Raw genomic sequence first — 25042 nt, forward strand, 5'->3', positions numbered from 1 at the left:
TTTTTATTAGTAATCATGACTTAGTTAATGTGGTGTGGTACATCAGTAATATTTAAACAATGAGGTTAAAAGTTTTTAATATAATAAAACTAAAATAAATATAGATTAAAATATCATTCGAAGAGGAGAACTTAAAATAACTATCAAAATAAATATTTGAAAACTAATATAATCTCATAATTTGTGAAAAATGATAAATATATTATATAGATTAACTGAACTGTAAAAAAGATGAAGGAAAAGAAACGGTAACAAAACACGAACCATCGATAAATTAAACTAATTAAATCAAAGAAACTAACGTAACATCAAAAAAATTAAATAAAAAAACTCATAGAAAGAGGAAAATAGATAATCACTAAAATAAAATGAAACACTAAAAGATTCAATGGATTAAACAAATTAATGTATAAAAGTAAAATAAATATAGACTATATAGTTTGGATAAGGGAGTTCAAAATAACCATCAAAATAAATTCTTAGGGACCAAGATAAAATCTTCAAATTTTGTGAAAAGTGACAAAAATTATTAAATCAAAGAAACTAACGTAACATCAAATAATTAAGTAAAAAAACTCATAGAGAGAAGAAAATAGATAATCACTAAAATAAAATGAAACACTAAAAGATCCAATACATTAAACAAATTAATGTAATAAAATTAAAATAAATATAGACTATATAGGTTGGATAGATGATCTCAAAATAATCATCAAAATAAATCTTTAGAGAATAAGATATAATCTTCAAATCTCGTGAAAAGTGATAAGAATTAACCGAAATCTAAAAAAAAAAAAAACAAGAATAAGACATGTAGAACCGCAAGGTTATTAAAAGTAAAATAAATATAGACTATATAATTTGGATAGAGGGATTCAAAATAACCATCAAAATAAATCCTTAGAGACCAATATATAAATTTCAAATTTTGTGAAAAGTGACCAGAATTAACCGAACTTTGGAAAAAAAACAAGAAGTCATGTAGAACCGCAAGACAGAAAAAGTAGAAATGAATTCAATGTTTTCAATGAATATTAATGTTCTTATGTTAATAATAAGTAATTAGTTATAGTTATTTAAGATAAGCAAAGAAATTACAAGTTAACCCATATAAGAATATAACTTGTTAAGCTAGATAAAGAATGACATATAGGGAAATTCACAATTGGAAGTGGTATATTTATATGTAAGTTGATTAATTACAGTATTTAGGANGAATATTCAAACCGAAAAAACCGAACACCGAACCGAACCGAAAGCCGAATTTTGTAATTCGGATATAAATGTTAAAACCGAAGTTTATTTTGTTCGATTTCGGATTATATATGTCAAAACCGAAAAAACCGAAATTTCATTAAATTAATAATTTTGTTTATATTTTTATTTATATTATATATTTTGATACGATATTTAGTGAATGAAAAACCATTTTGAATAATTTTAGTTGATTGTTGTTTGTTTAATAAAATTTAGACCTTATATTTAAATATTTTTACAAAGAAATCATATAACATATTGGATTTTACAATATATTTATATTATTAATTTAAATAATTATACCAAATAACCGACCGAAATAATCGAACCGAACCGAAAGAAAGTAGTTCGAATATCGGATTATATATTCCTAAATCGAGATAAAAAAACTCAAAATTAAACCGAACCGATCGATTAACACCCTTAGTTCAGCGTGAAATCGGAATCGAAACTAGCCCAAACCACTTGGACATTGTTTGGGGTTTTTTTTTTGGAAAAAAAAGAACAGTATTTGTTTTAAAAAATTTATATATATGGTGAAATAGGTATTAACCGATGGGCCCAACAGGTATTATGAGAGACATTGGATCTTGCAAATTGGCCCCGATTTTGGGTGCCAATTTGTAATTTTTTTAATTATAATATAGTCCAAATTTTTTTATTATAAACAAATGTTCATTAGTAGTCGTTGTTACAAATGAATATTTACTTTTTCGAAACTATACAGTACGTTGGAATTGTTTGATGAGTGAATTGAAATTAACCAATCAAAATCAAGAAATACTACATTCAAAGCAACAAAAGAAAAGAAGGGAGGCGTCCAAAGGAGAGCGCCCCAAGTCCTGCCTGAGAATTCTAGGCAAGAATAGCCGTGCAGGGGCACCCAAAACGAGTGTCCCTAAATAGGGATGGCAATGGGTAGGGTATGGGTCGGATTTCATACATCCATCCCCATATCTATTTATTAAATTCATCCCCATACCTATACCCATACCCATCGGGTATTGAATTTCATCCTCATCCCCATACCCATCGGATTATCGGATACTCATACCCTACCCAAATACCCAATTATCATATACAATTGAATTTTTTCAAATTTAAATTGTTTCAATGAAGTTATGAATATTTAAAAAATTATTTAAATGAACAATAAGAAAAATTATTCACGCTTTATATATATATATATATAGTGAAGTTTTATATATTTTCTTCTCTTTTAATATACAAAACATCGTTTTCTTTAATTTTCAAATTTATGATTATATGTATTGAAAACTCCAAATCGGTAGATTGACTGATGAATCTTTAATATAAATAAATATAATTACTATATACATACATTTACATATATATATTTATATATATTAATTTAAACGGGTATTCGGGTCGGGTGTGGGTCGGATTATATCAAACCCGTCTCCATACCCGAATCCGAAAATCCCCATACCCGATTACCCAATTATTTAATCGGGTCTAAAAATCCCTCCATACCCTCTTCTATTCGGGTCGGGTATCGAATCTTCAAACGGGTTCGGAGGAAATTGCCATCCCTATCCCTAAAGCTTTAGCATGGGTACATTTCAAGCCTTGTTTAACAACACATGTGCTCGAAATCGGTCCGATTATACTGAATTTAGGGGTGTCAAAATGAGACACGATCATTCAACCCGACACGACCCAACACGAAAAAAAAATCATGTTCGGGTTGGGGTTTTTCGGGTTCGGGTCGGGGTCGGGTTGGGNTTTAAAATATATAATATTTTAAAACAATAAATTATAACTTTTTTTAAAATGTAAGGTTTTTTTGGTTCGGTATACCGAAAATTTTGGTATAGTATCGGTATGAATTTGCTTATACAATAATTTAAGATATAGATTAACTAAAATTAAAGAAAATAATTAAAAATAAAATGTTATATAATAATTAATAAAAAAATTAAATTTTAATTATGTTTTTAAAAAGTACAAATAAAAAGAAAAATAAATAGATGAGAAAAGAATGAAAGTTTGTATTGAGTATGTGAATTTAGGAGATTTCTCAATTAAATGTCATACAAATCTTTAGGTTGAATCAAAGACTTTTGTTGACATTTTATTGTTGTACCTTAGGCTATAATTCTTGTACTTAATAGAATTCCATAGAGTCATTAAAAGTCTATTGACATTTTGAATACCTATAGACTTTTGTAGAGTTTTTAAAAGTCAAGTTTGAATACCACATGACTTTTTAAAATTCTACAAAAGTTTACATTGAATACCACTAAACTTTTATGGAGTATATAAAAGTCTAGTTTGAATACCTCTAGACTTTTAAACTCCATAAAAGTCATTAAAAGTCTATAACCAATACACCCCCCTTAATTATCCATTTCCTTGAATCGTATTATGATGATGAAATTTTCTTCTTTAATTTAAAGTATTTGCCACTTTTCTAGTGCTACGTATTCTAACTATTCCTCTTTCAATACCTATTTCAGCATGAATCTCACCTTTGTTCCAAATATGAAATCCCTGTGTTTTAGGCATGATTGGTATGTGTTTGACCTTACAAGTGCATCTTTATTTGGACTGAGTAAAAGAAAGACTACGATTTATATTGATACAGTTTCTTTCATTTTTCAGGTCAAACTTATCAGACGCGTTGAACTTGGACCCACGAGGATAATCCTGAATTAACGAATTTAATTTAATACAAGTAGCCTAAAACCCGCGTCTGAATCGTACACCCCCCCCCCCCCACCCCCACCCCCACTTTTGTCATAATACCTTTTTTTTCCTTTTTTAGGATGCACTGCACCTTTATTACTTGAAAATAGAGATTTTTTGTTTTTGGATAATTTTTTTAATAAATTTATATTAAATATTTTATTATTTCCTAAATTATTTAATCAAAAAATGTATTTTTTTTAATATCAAATTTTTACTATCAAATCAAAATAAAATAGACATCTAATTAATTCAATATTTGAAGAATTAGGGTACTACCATTATTGTTGTTCATCCCCTCGGTCTTTCCAAGAAAACGCGGCCGCCTTCTCTCTCTTCCTCTCTCCTCTGCGTATAAAAGGATGGCCCAACACTCTCTTTTGCTCACCCAAACAAAATAAATTCAAAATCGATTCTCTATGATTTGTTAGTTCAGATCCTACGGCTGTATCTGCACGGCGATGACTTCCGACGATCATAAACATGATTGTAGTGAACCTATAAAGATCCGAGAAGTATGGTCCGATAACCTCGAATCGGAGTTTGAATTGATATCGGATCTCATCGATAGCTACCCGTTTTTATCCATGGACACGGAGTTTCCGGGGGTTATCTACAAGCATCAGCAGTTTAACCCCACGGGCCACCGTCGTCAGAGGCTGTCTCCTTCCGATCACTATTTGACCCTCAAGTCCAACGTCGACGCTTTGAACCTCATCCAGCTCGGTCTCACCCTCTCCGACGCGCCCGGTAACCTACCGGATCTGGGATCCGGCGAGCGCTACATCTGGCAGTTCAACTTCTCCGACTTCGACCTGTCACGCGATCCCCACGCTCCGGAGTCCATCGATTTGCTGAAGGCCCACGGGATCGACTTCGAGAAGAACAAGGCCTACGGCATCGACTCGGCCCGCTTCGCGGAGTTGATGATGAGTTCCGGCGTGGTGTGCAACCAGGCCGTCAGCTGGGTGACCTTCCACAGCGCGTACGACTTTGGGTACCTGGTGAAGATACTCACGCGCCGGGAGTTGCCCTTGGGGCTAGGCGAGTTTTTGGAGGTTCTGAAGGTGTTTTTTGGAAATAAAATCTACGACGTCAAGTATCTGATGCGGTTCTGCCAGAGCCTGTACGGCGGGTTGGACCGGGTGGCCCGGGCTCTGGAAGTGGACCGGGTTGTGGGGAAGTGCCATCAAGCCGGGTCGGATAGTTTGCTGACGTGGCACGCTTTTCAGAAAATGAGGGCTGTATATTTTGTGGAGCAGGGGCTTGAGAAACATGCCGGGGTGTTGTATGGATTAGAAGTATATTGATTCAATATATCTCTCTGGTTAATAGAAATAATAATTAAATTTATTCTTTTGCGAATTTTTTTGTTCTTAAGTTTAATTTTTGACCAATTATATGGAATTAAATGCTGAACAAGTCTGAAGGCAATGAGTTGGGCACTAGTTAGAATAGACTAAACAATATTAGAAATGTATACTATTAGGACAAGGTAATGTTAAGAACAAATAATAGTATGATCAGCCTTGACGTTGTGAGGAGGAAACTTATTATCTTATTTTAAAAACATGGTTTGAATATAATTAATTATATCAGTTGTTTTGAACCTTAACAATCGCATGTTAATTACTATCCTAAACTAGTGGTTTTAAGGTTAATTTAGTATTGATGATGACTAAGTGAGAGTGGTTTTAAGGTTAATTTAGTATTGATGATGACTAAGTAATTGCTAAACACACTCTCTCAGACAATACAATTTGATATATACTAGTTTCTCAATATTCATGTTCCCTTCCAGAAATGCAAACCATTTTTCTCCATCTGAAACCCCTTCTATCAAGCTCCTATATAATTTATCATATTGTTCAAAATCATTAAAACTAATTTTTTTTTTTTTTTAAAAAAGTCGTTTTTCCTAGAATTGGACAGTTCTGATGGTTATATTCGTGTGACTGATATATCCAATCCATATATGATTGACATAAAAATAATTTACTTTACTCAAAGATTTAGTTCATAAATTAATGCATGTGTATCCATCCACTGCAATAATCATTCTCGTGAAGGAAGCCAAGCCAAGCCAAGCCAAGCCTGCTTGCTCATTAAAATTAAAGACCAAGTTGAACACAAGACAGATTTCATTTCCGCCTTTAAAACTTCGGTAATTTACATTAAATGCGTCACCCAGCGCAAATCTTTCTATTCTATAAATTTTTTGATCCGATCAGATGCCTGTTTCCTCCTTTTTCTGCTCCACTTTTTAACTACCAGTGCAGAAACAGATTAATGGCTTCACATGTCCACATCAATCCCCCGTGCCCACAAACCTAACTATCTGATTACCTTCTACGCATTGGAAGAGCACGGCGGTGTCCATCCCGCGCCTCCGACGTTGCCACCTTTGTTCCATATCTCCATGAATGCTTGGATGATAATCTCACGGTGCTGAGGCGAATTCAGCCGTAGAAAGCAGTCAAGAAGCTGCTGAAGATCACTTCTCGAATATATTTCCCTCTCGAAGATCATTTGAAGCATGGATTTCCGGAAATCGCTTAAAGGGTCCTCGGAATCTTTGACTACGGCGAAACTGTCGTGGATTTTCCGGCATGAGCTGACAGTTTTCGTGCATTTGGGATGATCGTTGTGGATTTCAGGAGAGTACTGAGATGAGCTGTCGATGTTTAGGGAGAATGTGGTGGTGGTGTGGTCCTCGTCGTCGCCGATGATGGACCTCCGACCGCCGTGTCTTTCCCAAGAGCTAGCGGAAGAAGAGGGGCCGTGGCGGTGAAACTGATCGGAGGAGGACTTGGATACGTGTTTGGCCACGATAGCGTCTGTAGCTTTTGGTCCACATCCCCATCCTCCGTTTGGTTTGAAAAAGTTCTTGAACCTGTCCCATCTCTTGCCGGAAGAAGACATGCTCGATCTAGGTGGCACGGTGCTGCTGCGGCGGTGGAGTAGTAGTTGAGGGGTGGCGCGGTCCGACGCTCTTTGAAGTACTGTTTGAAAAATCTTGGATTTTGATTGTGTAAATCTTTAAAGAGATTGTACAGAATGTGCTGTAGAAATTTAAAGTCAGGCAGTTCTGCAGAACTCCGGGAACTTGTTTCTTTTTTTAGGAACGAATAAAACAAATAAATAAAAAAAACTATATATAAAAAATACAAATAAAACGAATTCTGTCAAAATATACCTTCTATTAATGTGACGCGATTTTGATGCAGTAAAATTTCTATTTTAAGAAATAGCACACGAATCTATATTTTTTAAACTAATTGATTTAATTCATATTTGAAACGAGGATATATGTATCACAAAAAATAGTTTGTGAAAAAATCTCATATAATTTTTCTTGATTTTTTTATACATTAACTTTCGGATAACTAACATATTGGTAATTTACACATATTAGTCAAAATTTGATCCTATTTTTGTAAAATTTAACCAACCCCTTATGAAAAAATAATAATAATTATCATCTATTATATGATATTACAACAATAACTAAATTGAAAAAAAATATAGAAAAACATTAGATACTTTTCAATTTGCTAGAATTTTAAATCAATTTTGAAGTCAACCATATTTTTTTTCCATTTAAATTTTTCATTAGATTCAATCAAATTTTCAATTAACTGAAATATTATTTTGTATCATCATTACTATTTATTCAAGTACATTCCCTAAAACACATAATTAGAAATTTTCAAAGAATGTTCGTTAAAAAAAAAAGAAGAAATTTTCAAAGAATGCAAACATATAAAATATGTAAATAATTTTAAACAAAATTATATACAGGTAAACTAAATTAGATGTTTTTTTTTAAACAAAATATTCATTCTTCATTAATTCAAATCAGAGTTATTACAATCATGAAGTAGAATATATGTAATAAGCTCAGGACTGTCATAAGAAATAAAAAGACTAGCATAAGAATTGGCCACCCTAGCCAGAGTGTGAGCAGCCATATTCACTTGTTTTCTGGCAAAACGAACTTCGTACGAAGGTTCTTGATAGGGAAGGGAGCAACATGCAGCAACAATCAATCCAAATTCACTACGATCCGCCAGCTTCGAGGCTATAGCATTTACCATCAGTTTGGAGTCTGTTTCGAATATAATGTTTTGTAGTTACAAGAAGACAACCCAAATAATGAAATCAAGCAATGTTTTCGCTTCAGCTTCTTGTACCTCAAGTATCCCATAAAAATTTTGCATCCTAGAGATCATGAATTCTCCATTGGAGTCCCGAATTATTGCTGCTACCCCAGTTTTGTGCGCTTCCTTAAAAGTGGCTGCATCAATGTTGCATTTCATAAAGCCCGAAGGCGGTCTGTGCCATATTATATTTATTATAATATAATATATAATATCTATATATACATAATTTTAAGTAAATATCTAAATATAAAGGGTAGAAATAGTAATTGGTCTTAGGTTTAAAGCTTCAAATAAAAATAAAAAATAAAAAATAAAAAAAACTTTGAAATAATTTAACAAATCAATTTTATGACCTTCAAATTAACAAAATATTATTATTTTTATATAAAAAATATTATTTAATGGTAATTAAGAATCAAATCAAATAAACTGTAAAAAATTCTGCCACTTGTCGATGTTTCTACCTATCATATAATCTCCTACGCCAAAAATGGAACAAAAGCGGACGTGAAGCGAGAGAGAGAGCTCGTTACTGACGATGGCCGCCACACTTCTTCAACTCCCTTGTCAATTTTTTAGTAGCAAAGCTCTCTGTTCCCCTAATTTGCCCAAAAATGGAAGAAATCCCGGTAGACTTAGCTACCCCAAGTCTGGTTTAACTAGGTTCAGTGTAAGAGCAGTGAAGGAGAAAACTGAGGAAACCAAGACTCCATCTTCTCCGGACGAAATTACGAAGAAGTACGGCCTTGAAGCTGGTCTTTGGAAGGTAACCCATTTATCTTTTCATGATGTTTCGATTTATCATTTCGTTTTTATTGGTGAATTATGCTTGGTGGGAGCTTGTTTCGTCTGATGAGTATGGGCGTCGTAGAAAGATTTTTTTGGCGGGAAGTAAGTTCTGGGTATCACCTGTCGTCCGAGTTTCTTTTCGTGTTTTCTTTGAAACAATTATTGTTGGCTTGTGTTGAAGACTCTGATTCAGGGGGCCTGCAGGAATTATTATTATCTTTTTCCCCCCCTTCAAATCTGTGTTTGTAGACCTAATCACGTGTTGAGTTTCTACTGAAATATACAGATATTCTCGGCGAAAGAAGTTGAAAATGAACAAAACGAAGAAAGCAATTCAAAGGGAAATCAAGCAAAAGAACTCCTGGCAAAATATGGAGGAGCATATTTAGCCACTTCAATTGCCCTTTCCTTGATATCCTTTGGCCTTTGTTACACTCTAATCAGTGCCGGAGTTGATGTATCAGCACTGCTACAGAAGGTACAAATTCCCTGTGACCAAACTTTAGGTTTTGTAGGATGTAGCATTCATGTCTTGTAGCTATTGCAGGTTGGAATTTCTACTAATGAAACGGGGGAGAAAGTTGGGACTTTTGCATTGGCCTATGCAGCCCACAAGGCTGCTTCCCCCATCAGATTTCCTCCCACGGTAGCTCTTACACCCATTGTTGCTAGTTGGATTGGGAAGAAAGTTGATCAGGAGAAATGATTAAGTAATGTCACGCTTTGGTTGGACAATTATTTTATGCTGATATATCAACTTCAATACCTTGTCCATAATTTAGACGACAGAAGAATTACACTTGTTAATGAATTCATTGTCGTATACTCTTTGAAGAATAAAAAATGTTAACTTTATTAAGGGATCACAAGCTGAATTCTGAAGATGAAACACAGTCTTGTACTGCTGTATTACTTGTATATTACCGGAAAGATTAAAAGAATCTTCATGATACTCTGTAGCCATGGATTAAACAGTATACGGACACTAATCGATTATTGACTGCTGTACAGTTATGTTTCTAAACAGAAACTGTGTGTAAGAGCCCCCTACTGTTTTCTTCATTCCCTGGAACTTTTACATTCTTAGAAGTACTGGAAGATAATCTGAAACGCCTAAGCTTATTGTCACTTTCAAGTGTAATGTAATGGAACTCTTTTGGCTTCTATGCTACTCTAGTCTTTTTGAACAAACAGGAATGAAAAAAGAAAAATGATGAGGAATATTCACTCTCACCATTCTTGCCCCATAGCCAAGCTTGCACTCAATGTACCATATTTTCTCTGAATGCCTGCTTTGCTTCTCTGCTCCTTATTCCTTCTCTCCGCATGCTGTCTGACCAACTGTTTTCCTTCTCACTTGGGCCTTGCCTCTTCTTTTGTAAACCTTGTGGATTGGGCCTCTTTCATGTGATACCGGAGTTACCTCTGCTATTTCAGAATTTGGACTCACTTCTGCCATACTTCTCGTAACAGATTCTTTTTTACTCCCTCTTGTTTTGGATACAGCAGACATTGCAGTCACACTAGGCTGTATGGTTTGGGCTTGTGTTTTGGTACTAGTCATGGTGTGGTCTTCATGTATTATGTTCAAGCCATCCAAGTCAGCATCGGGTATCTTGTTGGATACAAAAGCCATTGCAGTATTAGCTGGTAGAGGAGTTTGGGCTTGTGATGCATTGATATTAGCTATGAAATTTTCTTCGTATGTCATTTCCATGCCATCCCAGCCCACGTTGAGTAGTGTGTTGGGTACAGAAGGCATGGTATTAACTTGTGGTAGAGTTTGGGCTCGCAGTGCATTGATACTAGCCATGACAATATCTTCATGCTTCATTTTCACGCTATCCAAGACAATATTGGCTATCGTGTTGGGTAAAGAAGGCAATGAGGTATCAATTGGTGGTTGAGGTTGGGCTTGTGTTGTATTGATACTAGGCGTGGCATTGTCATCATGTATCATGTTCATGCTATCCCAGCCTATATCAGCTATTGTGTTGGGTGTAGAAGGCATTGCAGCATTTATTGGTGGTGGAGTTAGAGATTGCGGCGTTCTGATACTAGCTATGACATTGTTTTTGTCTATCATTTCCAAATTATGCTTGTCAATATCAGCTAAAATGTTCAATACAGATGGCGTTGCAGAACTAATTGGTGGCAGGGTCTGTTCTTGGGGTGTACTGGTACTAGTTGCGATACAGCGCATTGACTCCGAGCAATAACAGTCAATTTCAGCTATCATGGTGGATACAGAAGGCATTGCAGTTGCACTTGGTGGAGGTTGGGCAGGTGGTGTGCTGGTATCCACCAAGGTATCGAGCCATTGTACATCATTCAAGAAATTGAAGTCATGTTCAGCTGTGGCAGGTACATAGTCATGGAGCCGAATAACACATTCACAAAAGCATAGTATGAAGAAATGGGGAGAAAACGGCATTTAGGATACATTCCGCCCACAAGTCTCTGATGGCTTCGATGCTTAAATCCGTGTCTAGGGGTAGAAAATAACCACCAGCATTCTGCAAATCATAATGTGGGAGTTTTATAAATCTTGTTGGGAAACATAAAATCTGCATCTTCGAAAGCACTATTCTACCATTCTTGCTCATGACTTACATTATTTGTCCTAAAGTCGAAGAGTTCGGTCCACAAGTCCTCTTGAGAACTTGCATCTGCTTCACTAATTCCTCCTCTAATCTCCCGCGTCAGTGGGGGTACCGAAGCATTCTCATTTGCTCTAGATGTTTCAAGTATGCTTGGTTGAGCCTCACCATCTGGATTCGTAGTCTCTGGATTTTCCTCGTATGGGCTAATTTAAACAATTTACACAAAGTATATGACTACTAAAAATACCCGCTTTAGAACGTACGTTAGATTGCCAAATATCCGAGGAACTAGGTAGTATACCTGACAAGCCAAAGATCTATGGCCCCTTTGTTGCTTTGAAGAATTAGGGTATACCTCCTTTCTTGAAAATCACCATCCTGTAAGAAAGTAACATATGATTTTACCTGTGCGTTTACCTTAAAACTAGTTCGAAATACAAGTTACTTGCTGCTCAGAGAAGACAGTTAAAGCACCTCATCTGGATCAGGGACTTGTATCCTGGTGCCTTGAGGAGCTTTAAAGGCTATCAGAGTTTCATTCTGTAGCAGAACATGGCCATGGTTTCAAAACTAATTTTCTATCCAATAAAGCAAGTCAATTGGCACCATCTGTACCTGGAAGCAAGGTAAGTTTATGATGTCTTCTCGATTAACACGAAGCCAACTGGAAAAGATTCAATGAAAATTTTAAGTATCTGAATGAAATCAAGTCGATTTAGTTCTCTGAATTGGTAGAATAGTCTTCTACCTTTTATTGTTTTTATCTTCACGCAGGTTCCTCAACCTCTCCTCCATTTCTCTGGAACAAGAATACTTATTACTAGGCTAGTATTCTCCAAGAACCTTATAAAATAATAGATGCATTGAGTTATGACCTTATACGCTCCTCTATTGCGCTTTCTTCGATTTTCAGGGTTCGTATTTGTTCCTGAAAACAAAAGTAAATGCAGGAAAAAATCGCATGAACATGTGTTGGATTGTATATATATTGTGATCTAAAAAACTATAGGACTGAATGCATGTCATAGTCAAAAAAACTATAGCCAATAATAACAATGCAATTCAAATTTCTTAATTTGTACAGCAGCCTAAACATCTAGACATGAACATAGGATGATGCTACTCAACAATTTGTGCATTGTTATGTTCATACCTGTATACTGGAAATTGGGAAGCCTGCAGCCCTATTTAACAACAGTACCTATCAGTATCTTGAGTTTTCATATTAATCCTTGTCGAAACTAAAATGTAATTTGAAGAGATACAAGCCAAAAATAGAAATATTGATGGTATCATACTTCCACTGGATTCTGTTGTTGGGTATCCTTTCTATAAAACCAGCGCCAACAAGACTCCTAGTTATATCGTACATGCGCTTCTTTTTAACCTGTCAAAACATAACCTACTCAAATAACAAGCCTTTTGTCAAAAGTTAAGCATGAAATTAAAAGACGCAATCACCTGCAATGTGGCCATGGCTCCATCTAAATCAAGAACGCCATCTTCTGTTTGTGTAATCAGATCAACGAACTTCGTTATCAATACAGCTGAGACAGGAAAAGTTGAACAAAACTCCAATGAGTTTCTGATGAATAAACAGAACCAAGTCGAGAGGGATAATTCTCACCTAAGGAACCATCACGAGCTTGCTTCTTGTCCACAGAGATATCTATGTAGAGATTTTAATCTTAAAATCAGTGTATGCAACAGAATAAAAATCCGACTCCCTGTCCATGAGAACAGTAAATTTCCACCAGAAATTGTAACGAGAACCTTTTTCTGAAACTGATTTTTGAAGTGGAACTTTGGCGACAGTAGAGTTGCCATGACCTGAATTTTTCTCGGCGGGGTCTACTACACTGACTGCCATTGGACTCTTCCCTTTCGATGACTTCATAATATGGAAAAACAGGTTAATCAGCAACTTATGTATTAATACAGAAAATATCTGAAACATTTTACCTTTCCATTGCTGTGGCAAAGACATCTTGGTGAGACATTATTAAAGCATAAAACTGTTATAGTTCCAGTACTAGTAAACTAAAGTTTTTTTTATGATCGTAGTTTCTAACATGATCTTAGAATCTAGAGATGCCGGTTTAAAACCCAAGTATCCTTATGTCTTGGCCAGTTACGCCCTATATACGACTAAATGCAGTCATGTGCATGTTGTCCAATCCCCAGCAGTGCTAATTCTAGGCCTGTATGTTCTTTAATCTGCGGTCAGCTGTCAAGAGTACATATTAAAAGTTCCCTCCTACGAGCTCTTATCTTTGTAATATGTGATAGTGCTTCCAATGAAAGAGTAGAACGGAATAGAATGAGATCGATTGGAAGAACAAAAATATTTGCGATGGAATCAAATGGTGGCCACTGCCCACTTCTACGGCCCACGAGACCATTTTTACTGATTAAATTAAAAGAGATTTTATAGATGGTATTCGACAGATGGGAAATCACATTATCGAGTCAACGTGCGAGCTTATGCAAGAAAACATGCATATAAAATGAGATTGGATCAGACCCCAAATATAATGGTGCACGAATGTAACAGCTCAATTTGATCGCCGCAGTTCTCAAGTTCCTTTTCAACGATCACAAATACCGAATCGTCCATTAAAGCTTGGCTTCAGATTTCGACTCCAGTCATTCCCGTGGCTATGCATAATTCAAAACATTCAAGAAACAGATAACCAAGCAGACCCTAATTAATCTCTTTTCTTTCAACGACCATGCAAACTAATTACTCAAGAACTATAAATCTTTGCACCAAACAATAATAACACTAGAGGAACTACAGATTTACATGTGGATGGCGGCGGTCACCGCCAGTTTCTCCTTCTTCTCGCACCGGATGCTTATTCCTAGACATAGAACACAATTGTTTTCTTGAAGCCTTCTGCTGCGATTCCTGCTGTTGCTCCATGATTTAGTCTTTTCTTGAAGCATGCAGTCGTGAAAGAAATAAGAAAAAACATCCAGGGGTTTCTTAATTTTTCTTTATCTGAATCTTGATTCAGAATGATTTTTATGACGCTTCTTGGTGTTGGCGGAGATGGATAATTCAATTTAAATTGAATGGGAGGAAGGTGGACGAGAAGTTGAAGGAAAACGAGGGAAAGCAAGTATTTGCCATCAGTAGAATCGTTACAACTTCAAATTTTAATTTAATTTTTTTGTTTGTAAATGGGTAAATTTTAGTATTGTTTTGTAATACACAAAAATTCGCGTGAGACGATCTCACATGTAAGTTTTGTGAGATAGATCTTTAACTCGATCTGATTCATTATAAATTATTATTTTTAGGTTAAAAATATTAATTTCTACTTTAATTATAAATTAGATTGACATGTCTCACGGAAAAATATATATACACGAAAAGATGTTGGAAGAGAGTTGAATTAGAAAATTAAAATTTAATTCATTTTTTTTTCTAACTATCTCTTTTCGTTTTAGTTTTGACAAATATATACAGATGTATAGATAGTATATAAATATTGCCATTGGTACCTTACATGTTTGCATTCTTATCAATTATCAATTTAATTCCATAGTTTCTAAAAAATTTTGGAATTTAAATTTTGCTCTTGCAATCAATACATTACATCATTGAATACCATTTCAGTCATCCGTTGTTTTTTCTGATTAAATCTTTGCTTAATTAATGAAGTAATATAGACAATCATATGTGTTAGCTAAAGTTTACACCTTAAATATAAAACCGGTGTGTGCAAGGAAATTAATAAAGAATTTTTCTCCTTTTTTAATTTTTTTTATTTTCAATATATTCTATTTAGATAATCTATTAAAACATATTAATTTTTATATCAAAATTATTATTTTTATTGTAAATACGACATAATTGACAATTCTATCTTATAAATAAAGACATGTTAAACCAATTTGTTGATTTAAAAGGTTGATATTGATTATGAATGAATCTGTTTTTTTTTTTAATTAGAATTCTTGATTTAAGAAGTCGTCGGTGGAATTTTGTGTTTAATTTTGGAAATAAAATTGGTACTCTGTAAACAGATGCACGTTTTAACATTTGGATTTATGGTCAAGAATGTTGTAATAACGAGGTTATAGATTTGTAGGATTATAGTTCTTAATGGCTTAATGTTATTACAAGAATTCTCGAAGGTCTTTATCGATTACCTATACTTTGCAAGAATTCTGAGCCAAGCATTGGCAACAATATTCAAAATCTTGTTACTGTAAAACACGCGAATCAATCAGGAAAGAACAGATACATACATTTTGGGGGAACTGTGGTTTGGGATAGAGAAGAATTAAGAATTTAGTTGCAGAGGTGCTCCTAGTTCAAATAAGTTTCTATTATTTTTCTGATATTTTTTTAAAAAATCAGTTAATGGTTACCGATTTTAATTTTGGTTTTGATTGTTTTTGTAAATAATTCAGTCTGTTCGATTATGCAAAAAAATTGCCTATATATGACTGATTTTAGAATCAAATTAAATATTAACTTTGGAGATTGGAGAAGAAAAGTGACGAAGCTGGAAAAAAAAGAAAAAGTACAGGCTGCAACTCAGGGTACAAACTCAGCATAAAAACCAACACCCAAAACCGCCAATTCCTACACTACTTGGTTTTGAAGATGACGACGATGATAATGTTGAAAGAGAAATTCTGCGCCAAGCCTGCAAAAACAAGTCTCTCAAAGATGTAAGGCTTGTGTATATGCATGAAAAATAATATGACTTAATCTACACATTTTTTTATTAGTAGAATTGCAGTAATGAGCTTTTTTCTTTTCATTTGTATGAATGGCTGAAGAAAAGCATAAGAAGGCTCTTGAAGAAGACCCTTTGGTATTTGATTATGATGGATTATATGATAAGATGAAGGAGAAACAAGTCCGTCCCAGAGAGCAGGATCGACAAGATAGAAAGGTGTTTCTTCTTTGATTAGCAAATGAGGAATTCATATTTTGTTATGATGCTTCAATGAGAATGTGAGCAGGTGATTGGTTGTTGTCTGATAAGTTTTTATTCCTCTAAGGTAAACTTGATACACATTTTGTGTCTCTATGGACTCATTATCAACAATCGTCTAAAGTATTTCTAAAAGTAATTGTGCGTGTTATGTAAAGACAAAGCATGTCAAAAGTACAAGGATATGGAGTTCTAGCTCGCATTGTTGATATCAATTAGGTCAAGGACCTGAGTTTGTTGGTTATTTATTAGGAAAAAGAGTGACTTGATGCTTAAATTCATTATTCCAAGTAAATACTCAAGCCTTCGACTGTTTGGATTTGCAGCCCAAGTATATTCAAGCACTAATGGATAAGGCAAAACAACGAGAAAGAGAACATGAGGTAATTTATGAGAGAAAACTTGCTAAAGAAAGAAGTAAAGATGAACACCTCTATGTAGACAAGGATAAGTTTGTTACTGCTGCTTACAAAAAGAAACTAGCTGAGCAAGCTAAATGGATGGAGGAGGAGCGGCTTCGTGAAATGAGAGAGGAGAAGGAACACGTAAGTTGAACCTGCTTTTTATGTTTTGTGGATCTTTGTTCCATTAACTTATCATTTCAATAAACTTCTCTAGTTTGGGACTTAAGTTTGATAGAAGCACTGATGGTGGAGTCTTTTTCTCCGTCGCCTTCTATTTTATTTTTATTTTCCCAGTGAAACCCATTGCATATGTGCATGTAAAGTGATGTTTGACGTGCTTTACATTATTAGGTTACCAAGAACATGGACCTCACTGACTTCTACTTCAACCTAGACAAAAATGTCGCATTTGGTGCTGGAGAGGCTGATTCGCAGAAGCTTAAGAAACAGTCTGAAGAGTTGGGTGTTCTATCTGCAGCTGAAGTTTCCCCTCCAGATACTCATTCGAATTCAGAATCATCAAGCTTGGTGTTGAGGCATCAAGTTGAGACTGTAGAGAATCTTTCTCCCGATCAAAAGCTTGAACGAACCTTTGTGAAAACTGTTTCTGATACTTCCACGCAAGATGAAGTTGTGGACAAGCCATCAGCTGGTGGTGACCAGCTGAAACCTGATCATCACAAAAGAAGCGAGGATTCACTTGTTGCGGCTAAGGAACGGTATTTAGCTCGAAAGAAATCCAAGGTTCAGTATTAAGGAAATATGTGAAGCCTAAGAGGCATACGTTATTGCCCAAGTTTAATAATTATATTGACGGTTAAATATCGGGCTTCGTTAATAGGATAACGGCAACATATGAAGTCGGTTTGTTCTTCAGTTGGCTTCTTGACTTTCTTAGTGTTGGTGAACTTTTGGATTATTTACTATTCGGAATTGTGCTTGTAAAGTTTTCGTTCTCATTGTATGGTTCAATGCCAATTTTTTCGTCTTACAAGACTTGAGAGTTTTCTTGTATTCTATTCTGGTGGTAAAATCTTGGGGAATTTTAGTTCGTGTATCCAATGTTAAAATCTGTTGATAAACACGTCCCAACTTCTTTGCAAAAATAGACTTCTTTGCAATATTCGACGACTGTTTCAACTACTGCCTTTTAGGAAGTTTCAGGGACTTGCTAGCTTGTTCCATGGCCATAACTGGTATTATATGTTGAAGATGACAAATTATTTTTCCATATTTGGCTAGAAGGCACCTGCCCCTAACCTCTCGGACCTCGGCCGGCGCTCTGCTCTGTCTGTCTATTGATGAAGATATATCCAAACCTTGCCATTCTTCATCTCTACGAAATCCTAATTTTGATCTTCCATTATAATTGTATGTCACGCGATTTGTGACAGATGAATAATGGCCCCCTGTTCTAGAACCTGTATTTGTACTCTTGGAGCATGTTGAGTTGGAATAAGTTCACCAATTACTCTCCTGGCAACCTATTCGGGGAAGTTGCTGCATCTTTCAACAGGAAGGGTGGTCATGGATGATTTGCCTCTGCCTAGAATCCGGAGCCAGCCCCTTTGATTATACTATTATAGCATTAGGGCCGTTAGGGACATAGAGAAACCGACTTTTTCTTCTTTTCAAAAACACAATATTCACATAGGTGAAGATCAACAGATTTTATTTCTAGTATTTTCCCATTCGATAAAAGCATCATCCCCTTTCTACTCATTTGTCCGAGTATGCAATGTTACAAATCTGATTTAGAACAACTATCAGCAACAACAATCATATCTTTGCAATTTAAAGTCATATACAGAGAATCTGATTTGGAACAACTATCATCAACAACAATCATATCTCTGCAATTTAAAGTCATATACAGAGTTTCAGTTTTATTATCACGTGTAACAACAATAGAACTTTTTGTAATCTTCTACACACCAGCACAAAACATGATATTATTCCCTTCATCATCAAGTTGTCCCACCGAAATTGAATTTTGCATCAAATTCTGTGATATAATTTTGCATCAAATTCTGTACATATATCACATTTTGTATTTTCCACACAGCCTCGTTGACATCTTCAACGAATATATCCAATATCCACAATGTCCAAAGCTTCTTCGTCAACGAGATATACATTATCATAATTTTCAGCAGCATAATTTTCAATAATTTCATGATAAGGAGTCGTATGAAAGGACACGCCCAAATCCAAAATCTCAGAATCAATAGGACTATCAATAGACAAAAGTAAAAGAACCTGAATCTCATCAGTTGCGTTTATAGCATTGTTCTTGTCTTTCTCTTTCTTTGGTGACATACAATTCTTTTTCAGATGGCATAGTCCCACACAGTTCCAACACTCCATATTTTTTCCAGATCTAGAATTACTTCTATCGTTTCTTGATTGTGATATGCATCTGTTCTGACTAGAATTTATGCTATTCCTTCCACCTCTGCCTTCAATATTTAAGGCAGAACTTGATGTCGCAGTTTCGCTAGAATCAATTCTAAGAACATCTTCAGCACGGGTGTCACAGTCCGTTCTTTTTTATAACAAATTTAACTCTGTTTTTTAATGATGATAGAACCAGCAACATCTACTTTTCGATGTGTATTGAGTAAATTATCGAGCTAACACAGTAACATGCAGATCACATTATTCTAATAATCGCACAAAGCAAACATGTATGATAGGCTCATATCAGAAAATGTGGATAGAAGAAATCAAACACATAGACATTGACCAAACATTCATCTCCTCCACCACCAACTCGTACACCTTGAGGGTAAATTTAAACCTTTTCTTACTTCTATGCATGCATAATTGTCTTACATTGAAACAAAACTCTCATGATAAATTCATCAAGATTTCACAAGATACACAATCTTATCTAAATTTAATTGCTAGATTTTATCCAATCTTATCCAAATTTAGATAAGTTTATCACTCCCAAAACAAACAAAACATATTTTAAAATTTTAAAAATAATCAAAACACTCACAAAGGCCAGAATCATCGAATCAAAAAGATGAAGAAAACAACAAATCATATAACTAACAATGAAGGGGAAATTTATCCGGAAAGATTATTATGATAATCAATTGCTTTTCAACCTCGCAAGTTTTTGGTTCGCCGATTAGCCTTCCGTCGGTCGGAATATCGACAACCAAATCCCTGCACAGAACCTTCAAAGTATAACCAATATCTGACCACGAACTGATATTGTCCCCAGACAATATTGGACGAAATAAACCAGAAATTAAATTCAACACCCTTGCAATCTCTCCAGTGATCTCATCCACCACCCATTTATCCACAACATTCCCATCACCTGCAAACTTTTCCACCAGATAAGTCCTTGTTGGACTTTGTAGTTTCACCTATCGGGCTTTTTCCAATTTAAATAGAAATTGGATAAGCATCTAACGTGTGGAATGAAGAATATCTCAATTTGAAAAATAATCTGAGGTTTATATTGAATTACACTTCATGAAGATGTAAGAATGATTGACCAAGATGTTCTTTCATGCGCGCTGTTGGGTGCAAATCAAGGACTCGATTTACACTGAGTGCGTCGAATGTGGGAACGATCAAGTCAAAATTTCCTATGAAGGAAATGCATGAAACTCCTATAAACTTCACTATTTCTACTAATTATATTTCTATAAAGAATAAAGGAAGATGAATCTAACTAATATATATATAAGAGGATAACCATAACTTTAAAAAAAATAAATCAAACCCATTCAATTGTTATGAGGAATGCATATCAATATTTGGATAAGTCAAAAGCTAAGGTTAAATCTAGCTTGATTGTTGTTGGCTCAACCAGGAATCTGATTTACTTCTATATATGTACGTCATAAATTAAGAAACAACAAAGAAATTATTGAATTAATTAATCGTTGGTAAATCAGAAACATCAAATTTCCAGTGTACACTCGAATGATATATATTATAATCCAGTAATTACACAAAATCTATTTAGAAAGATTCAACGTCACCTCAAATTCCAACCCGACAAGGCCTTGGCCCGTCAGTCAGCCCGCCGGGCCTTCCGTTGCTCGGGATCCCGACGACCAAATTCCCGCAAAACACCTTCAAAATATTCCTACTCATCCAAGACTTGGACTCGAAGTTAATCCAAGAAAACAACCTCAGATCGAATCCGACGTTCGCATTCTTGCCAATCTCCCCATTGATCCCATCCACCACGGGCTTCTCCACGAAACTACCATCACCTGCAAACTTCGCCACCAGAGATGTCTCATTTTTTGTCTCTTGTGAAAATGGCGAGAGGGCGGTCTTAGAAAGCAACTCAAGTTTGTAATAGACGGCAGTCTCGACGTGATCGTAGGAGAGTGACATTTTGCTGTTGGGATTCCGCGCTGTGAGATGGATTTCGGAGATCAAGAACACGCGGGATCCGTTGGTGAACGTGAAATTAGACAGGGAGAACGAATCGACCTGGAACTCGGGTAGCTGAGGACGGAGAACGAGCCACACGATGAAGGTGGCTGTGCCGAAGATGAGGAATAGTCCTATCACAAAGGCGAAGATGCAGCGGAGGCAGGAAGATCGTTGCACGGAGTCGGGTTGGGATACTTGATAATATTGTTGGTGGTAATAAGGGTTGGGCTGGTAATTGTAGTAGCAATTAGGAGGAGGAGGACCGGCGGCCGCGGCGGAAGGGCCATTGTGGTTGGGAACGGAATAGCCAGTGACCGGTCCATGGCGGTCCTCCATGGGAATAAATCTACCGGAGATTTTTGCGTTAGGAAGCGAAACTTATGGGATTATGCATGGGAAGTGGGAACTATGTTTATAAATGTAAAACATTCAACGCTCATTTTCCTACGTTGTATTTATTGTTTCAAATTTAGTGTTGAAAGAATTACTTGATTTCTCGTCTAGCATAATTTTGTTTACTGATCACGTTGAATTTTATATAGTATTACACAATTTAATATAACATATGAAATAAATCTTTGATATAACATAAATATTTGAAATGCATTTTTTAAATTTAGATATATCTAATATTTGTAATTAAATTCCTTAGATAAGTGAACTCCAAGCTAGGAGCTCCAATTCGGGAAGTCAGACATTTAATATTGAATTTTAGAAAATAATCAGCAATCATTCTTCAAAAATATTTTCTTTCAAATTCTACACTTTTCAACACGATCAGAATAATTTTTTTAATAAATTCACATGATTATATAATAATTTAACCAAATGGTAATGTATTTCAAAATCTCACTCTAGTCAAGGTTACATCAAAATATCAATTCAGACATAATTTAATAATGTTTACTGGTGAATTCGGTTTGTGGGTTGCATGGAACTTGACCACGAATGCGGGAGATTTTTGCAAATAAATAACGAACTTAAATACACTATGAATATTGATCCTAAATTTACAAATTAATGTGTACACATAATTTTTCACAAATTATTCAATAACAAATAATATTTCACAACTTATTTATCATTTTAAACAATCATGATTTAGTTTCTTCAATTTTTTTTTGTATGATTTTCGAATTTTTCAGTATCTTTTTCATCTTTTTATTTTATTTTTCATGCTTATTTCTTCTATTATGTTTAGCAATCATATTATCATATCTAATTTCTATGTTTCTTTTTATTCATCGGATTTTATTTTGATTAATCTCTTTGATTCTTGTGTGTTTTTTCCGATGGTCTTCTTATTTTTTTTATTTGAGTCGTTCACGCTTTGGGTCTAACTCCATTTTATTTATTTTTTTTAAGTCTCAATCTGTTTCTTCACATATTATATTATATCTATTTTTTATTACGAACATAATTAAGTATATGAATTAATTGTTAATGAGAAAAAATGTAAACCTGAATTTTGAAATATAACAAATAGAAAAAACTGGAATAAATGTAGTGATTAAAATAGATATGATGTATATATTAATTTTAAAATTATTGATATAATTACTTGATATAAAAATTAGGAGAAAACACATAAAAATTCAAGAGCATAAAAAATAATAGAAAAAAACTTTCTCGAGATAAGAGATGTAGATAGATATTTTATTAGGGAGGCAAAAAATATTCAAAATAATTCATCATCGGAAAAGTCCAAAATATAACTATATTTTCTTCCTTTTAAAAAAATTTAATGGGACACCTCCTAATCTTTAGGTGCAAATATTAATATTTCAAANATTACTTTTTATTGTGAATATCGATAGGGTTGACCCGTCTCACAAATAAAGATTCGAGGGACAGTCTCACAAGAGACCTACTCTATACACACACACAAACACACACACGAACATAAATTAAAGAGTGGGTCTCATGTGAGACCGTCTCACGGATCTTAATATGTGAGACGGGTTAACCCTACTACTATTCACAATAAAAAGTAATACTCTTAGCATAAAAAGTAATATTTTTCATGGATGACTCAAATAAGAGACTCGTCTCACAAGTACGACCCGTGAGACCGTCTCACACAAGTTTTTGTCTAAATTAAATGTATCATTAAAAAATAATATATATACTAAAACAATATTTTGAATAATGTCAAATATTACAAAAATAATTAAGCTATTGTCACTACATTTTTAATTAATTTTTCTGCATTTATAAGTCCATATAATAGTTAAAATTACCGAGGAGATATAAAAACACTTTTAAAGTAGTGAATAATGTCAAATATTACAAAAACAATTAAGAATTAATAGAAAAAAGACGACAGATTTCGAATTTTTCAATTATAATTTAGAATTTATGATTCAGGTTTTGAAAAATATAAAATTAAATAATTTATTCTGTTTACTGAAATGTTTTGTCAAATAAAGTTTTCTTGAATAATTTCCATCAATTGCTATACTTAATTTATTTAAGAAAAATTTCAAATTCAAACTTTATTATCTAGTTAAATTAATGTAATATTAATTGAGTCATGATATGAATAAATCTTGTAAGATAGAGCGTTTGTCTTTATACCAAAAGTTATAACTTGTGGTAACAATGCTTAAACGTTAACTCAAATATTTTAAAACCATAAAGTAGCTCAAGCGTCACGTTTCGATTGCTCTATCCAGCAGGGACAATTATTGTACACCATCAATTGCACTCTTTGCAATTAATGAAAATCAAACTTGTGACATTGAATCTGATACCAATTATAAGACCATGCGTATATTGCTTTACCAAAGCTATATCTGATAGTAATGGTACAACTCAAATATTTTAAATGATATAGTAGCTTAATCGTCATGGTTCGATCAATATATCCAGCAAGGATAATTATTACACTCCAACAATCGCACTCCCAATAATTACACTCATTGCAATTTATGAGAATCGATCTCATGACTTTGGCTCTATTATATACCAATTGTAGTATCATTCACTTGTCATTTTACCAAAAGTTATTACCGGTGGTAAATGTGCAATGTTAACTAAAATCTTTTAAAACCGTAAAGCAACTCAAACATCACGTTTCGATTGTTTTACTTAACACGAACAATTATTGCACCTAACAAATCCGATATAGATGTTATTATATTTCAGAAGTTAGTTCTCTAAATCAAATCTATTCTCGCTAATCAAATAATTCCATCGAATACAAAGTAATTTTAATTAATAATAATAATAATTTAAATACAAATATTAACAATTGAGGTGACAACCATATGCCCTAACCTATGCTCCATTAAGTTACAATCATAATAATAATACACAATGAATTGGTAAGCATAACTTAGTTAACTTAGTAAATGAGTAATATTAAATAAAAAATTTTGCTATTTTGAAATGTGGAAATGGTTTTTTATGTATATAAATTCATCATATATAATGATAAATTAATTAATACGTAGAAAAGATGAAAAATTATTTTGTGTATATAATTTCACTTGACACATGAGAATGTCTCAGGAGGTCACTCACAATACTAATTTCATTCATGCACGCTTAACCCAACATTACCCCTCCCCCAAGAAGTATAAAAATATGCTTCTTGGGAGACTTGAACTCATGACTTAGCTCTTATACCAATTGTTAGGATCAAGCGCTTACCAATAGGCCAAAAGCTATAACTATTAGCCAAAGTACAAATTTATTTCCTTATACTTGTTGCAGCGTAGAGTGCACTTATTTGAATAACTGAT

The 25042-nt window shown here is 34.2% G+C and overlaps 5 protein-coding genes across 6 annotated transcripts; 3 read left to right on the forward strand and 2 right to left on the reverse strand.

Moving 5' to 3' along the window:
• The first annotated feature begins 4302 nt into the window (after positions 1 to 4302).
• LOC140957713 (probable CCR4-associated factor 1 homolog 11) lies at positions 4303 to 5331 on the forward strand. Its single transcript, XM_073415071.1, has one exon. It carries the CDS (start codon positions 4428 to 4430, stop codon positions 5274 to 5276), a length of 849 nt encoding a protein of 282 aa, XP_073271172.1. The 5' UTR covers positions 4303 to 4427; the 3' UTR covers positions 5277 to 5331.
• A 3278-nt stretch (positions 5332 to 8609) lies between these two features.
• On the forward strand, positions 8610 to 9741 carry LOC140958111 (uncharacterized). The gene is made up of 3 exons (XM_073415505.1): positions 8610 to 8895; positions 9205 to 9396; positions 9466 to 9741. The coding sequence occupies exons 1-3, from the start codon at positions 8668 to 8670 to the stop codon at positions 9622 to 9624; spliced, it is 579 nt and encodes a 192-aa protein (XP_073271606.1). The 5' UTR covers positions 8610 to 8667; the 3' UTR covers positions 9625 to 9741.
• Positions 9742 to 10020: 279 nt separating this feature from the next.
• LOC140958110 (uncharacterized) lies at positions 10021 to 12080 on the reverse strand. Its single transcript, XM_073415504.1, has 5 exons — positions 11996 to 12080; positions 11823 to 11899; positions 11532 to 11724; positions 11362 to 11434; positions 10021 to 11273 (listed from the first exon to the last, which is right to left on the reverse strand). The coding sequence occupies exon 5, from the start codon at positions 11173 to 11175 to the stop codon at positions 10228 to 10230; it is 948 nt and encodes a 315-aa protein (XP_073271605.1). The 5' UTR covers positions 11176 to 11273; positions 11362 to 11434; positions 11532 to 11724; positions 11823 to 11899; positions 11996 to 12080; the 3' UTR covers positions 10021 to 10227.
• Positions 12081 to 15979: 3899 nt separating this feature from the next.
• On the forward strand, positions 15980 to 17648 carry LOC140956735 (uncharacterized). 2 transcript variants are annotated; one of them, XM_073413599.1, is made up of 4 exons: positions 15980 to 16210; positions 16316 to 16437; positions 16806 to 17024; positions 17235 to 17648. In XM_073413599.1, the coding sequence occupies exons 2-4, from the start codon at positions 16387 to 16389 to the stop codon at positions 17637 to 17639; spliced, it is 675 nt and encodes a 224-aa protein (XP_073269700.1). In that variant the 5' UTR covers positions 15980 to 16210; positions 16316 to 16386; the 3' UTR covers positions 17640 to 17648. The 2 variants fall into 2 exon arrangements, with proteins under 2 accessions (XP_073269700.1, XP_073269701.1); XM_073413600.1 differs by lacking the exons at positions 15980 to 16210; positions 16316 to 16437 and adding an exon at positions 16454 to 16698.
• On the reverse strand, positions 17150 to 21692 carry LOC140956734 (NDR1/HIN1-like protein 26). The gene is made up of 2 exons (XM_073413598.1): positions 20891 to 21692; positions 17150 to 17553 (listed from the first exon to the last, which is right to left on the reverse strand). The coding sequence occupies exon 1, from the start codon at positions 21630 to 21632 to the stop codon at positions 20892 to 20894; it is 741 nt and encodes a 246-aa protein (XP_073269699.1). The 5' UTR covers positions 21633 to 21692; the 3' UTR covers positions 17150 to 17553; position 20891.
• Between the last annotated feature and the right edge of the window lie 3350 nt (positions 21693 to 25042).

This window comes from Primulina huaijiensis, chromosome 14 (genome assembly GCF_012295235.1).
Source record: "Primulina huaijiensis isolate GDHJ02 chromosome 14, ASM1229523v2, whole genome shotgun sequence".
In the NCBI taxonomy this organism is placed as follows: domain Eukaryota; kingdom Viridiplantae; phylum Streptophyta; class Magnoliopsida; order Lamiales; family Gesneriaceae; genus Primulina; species Primulina huaijiensis.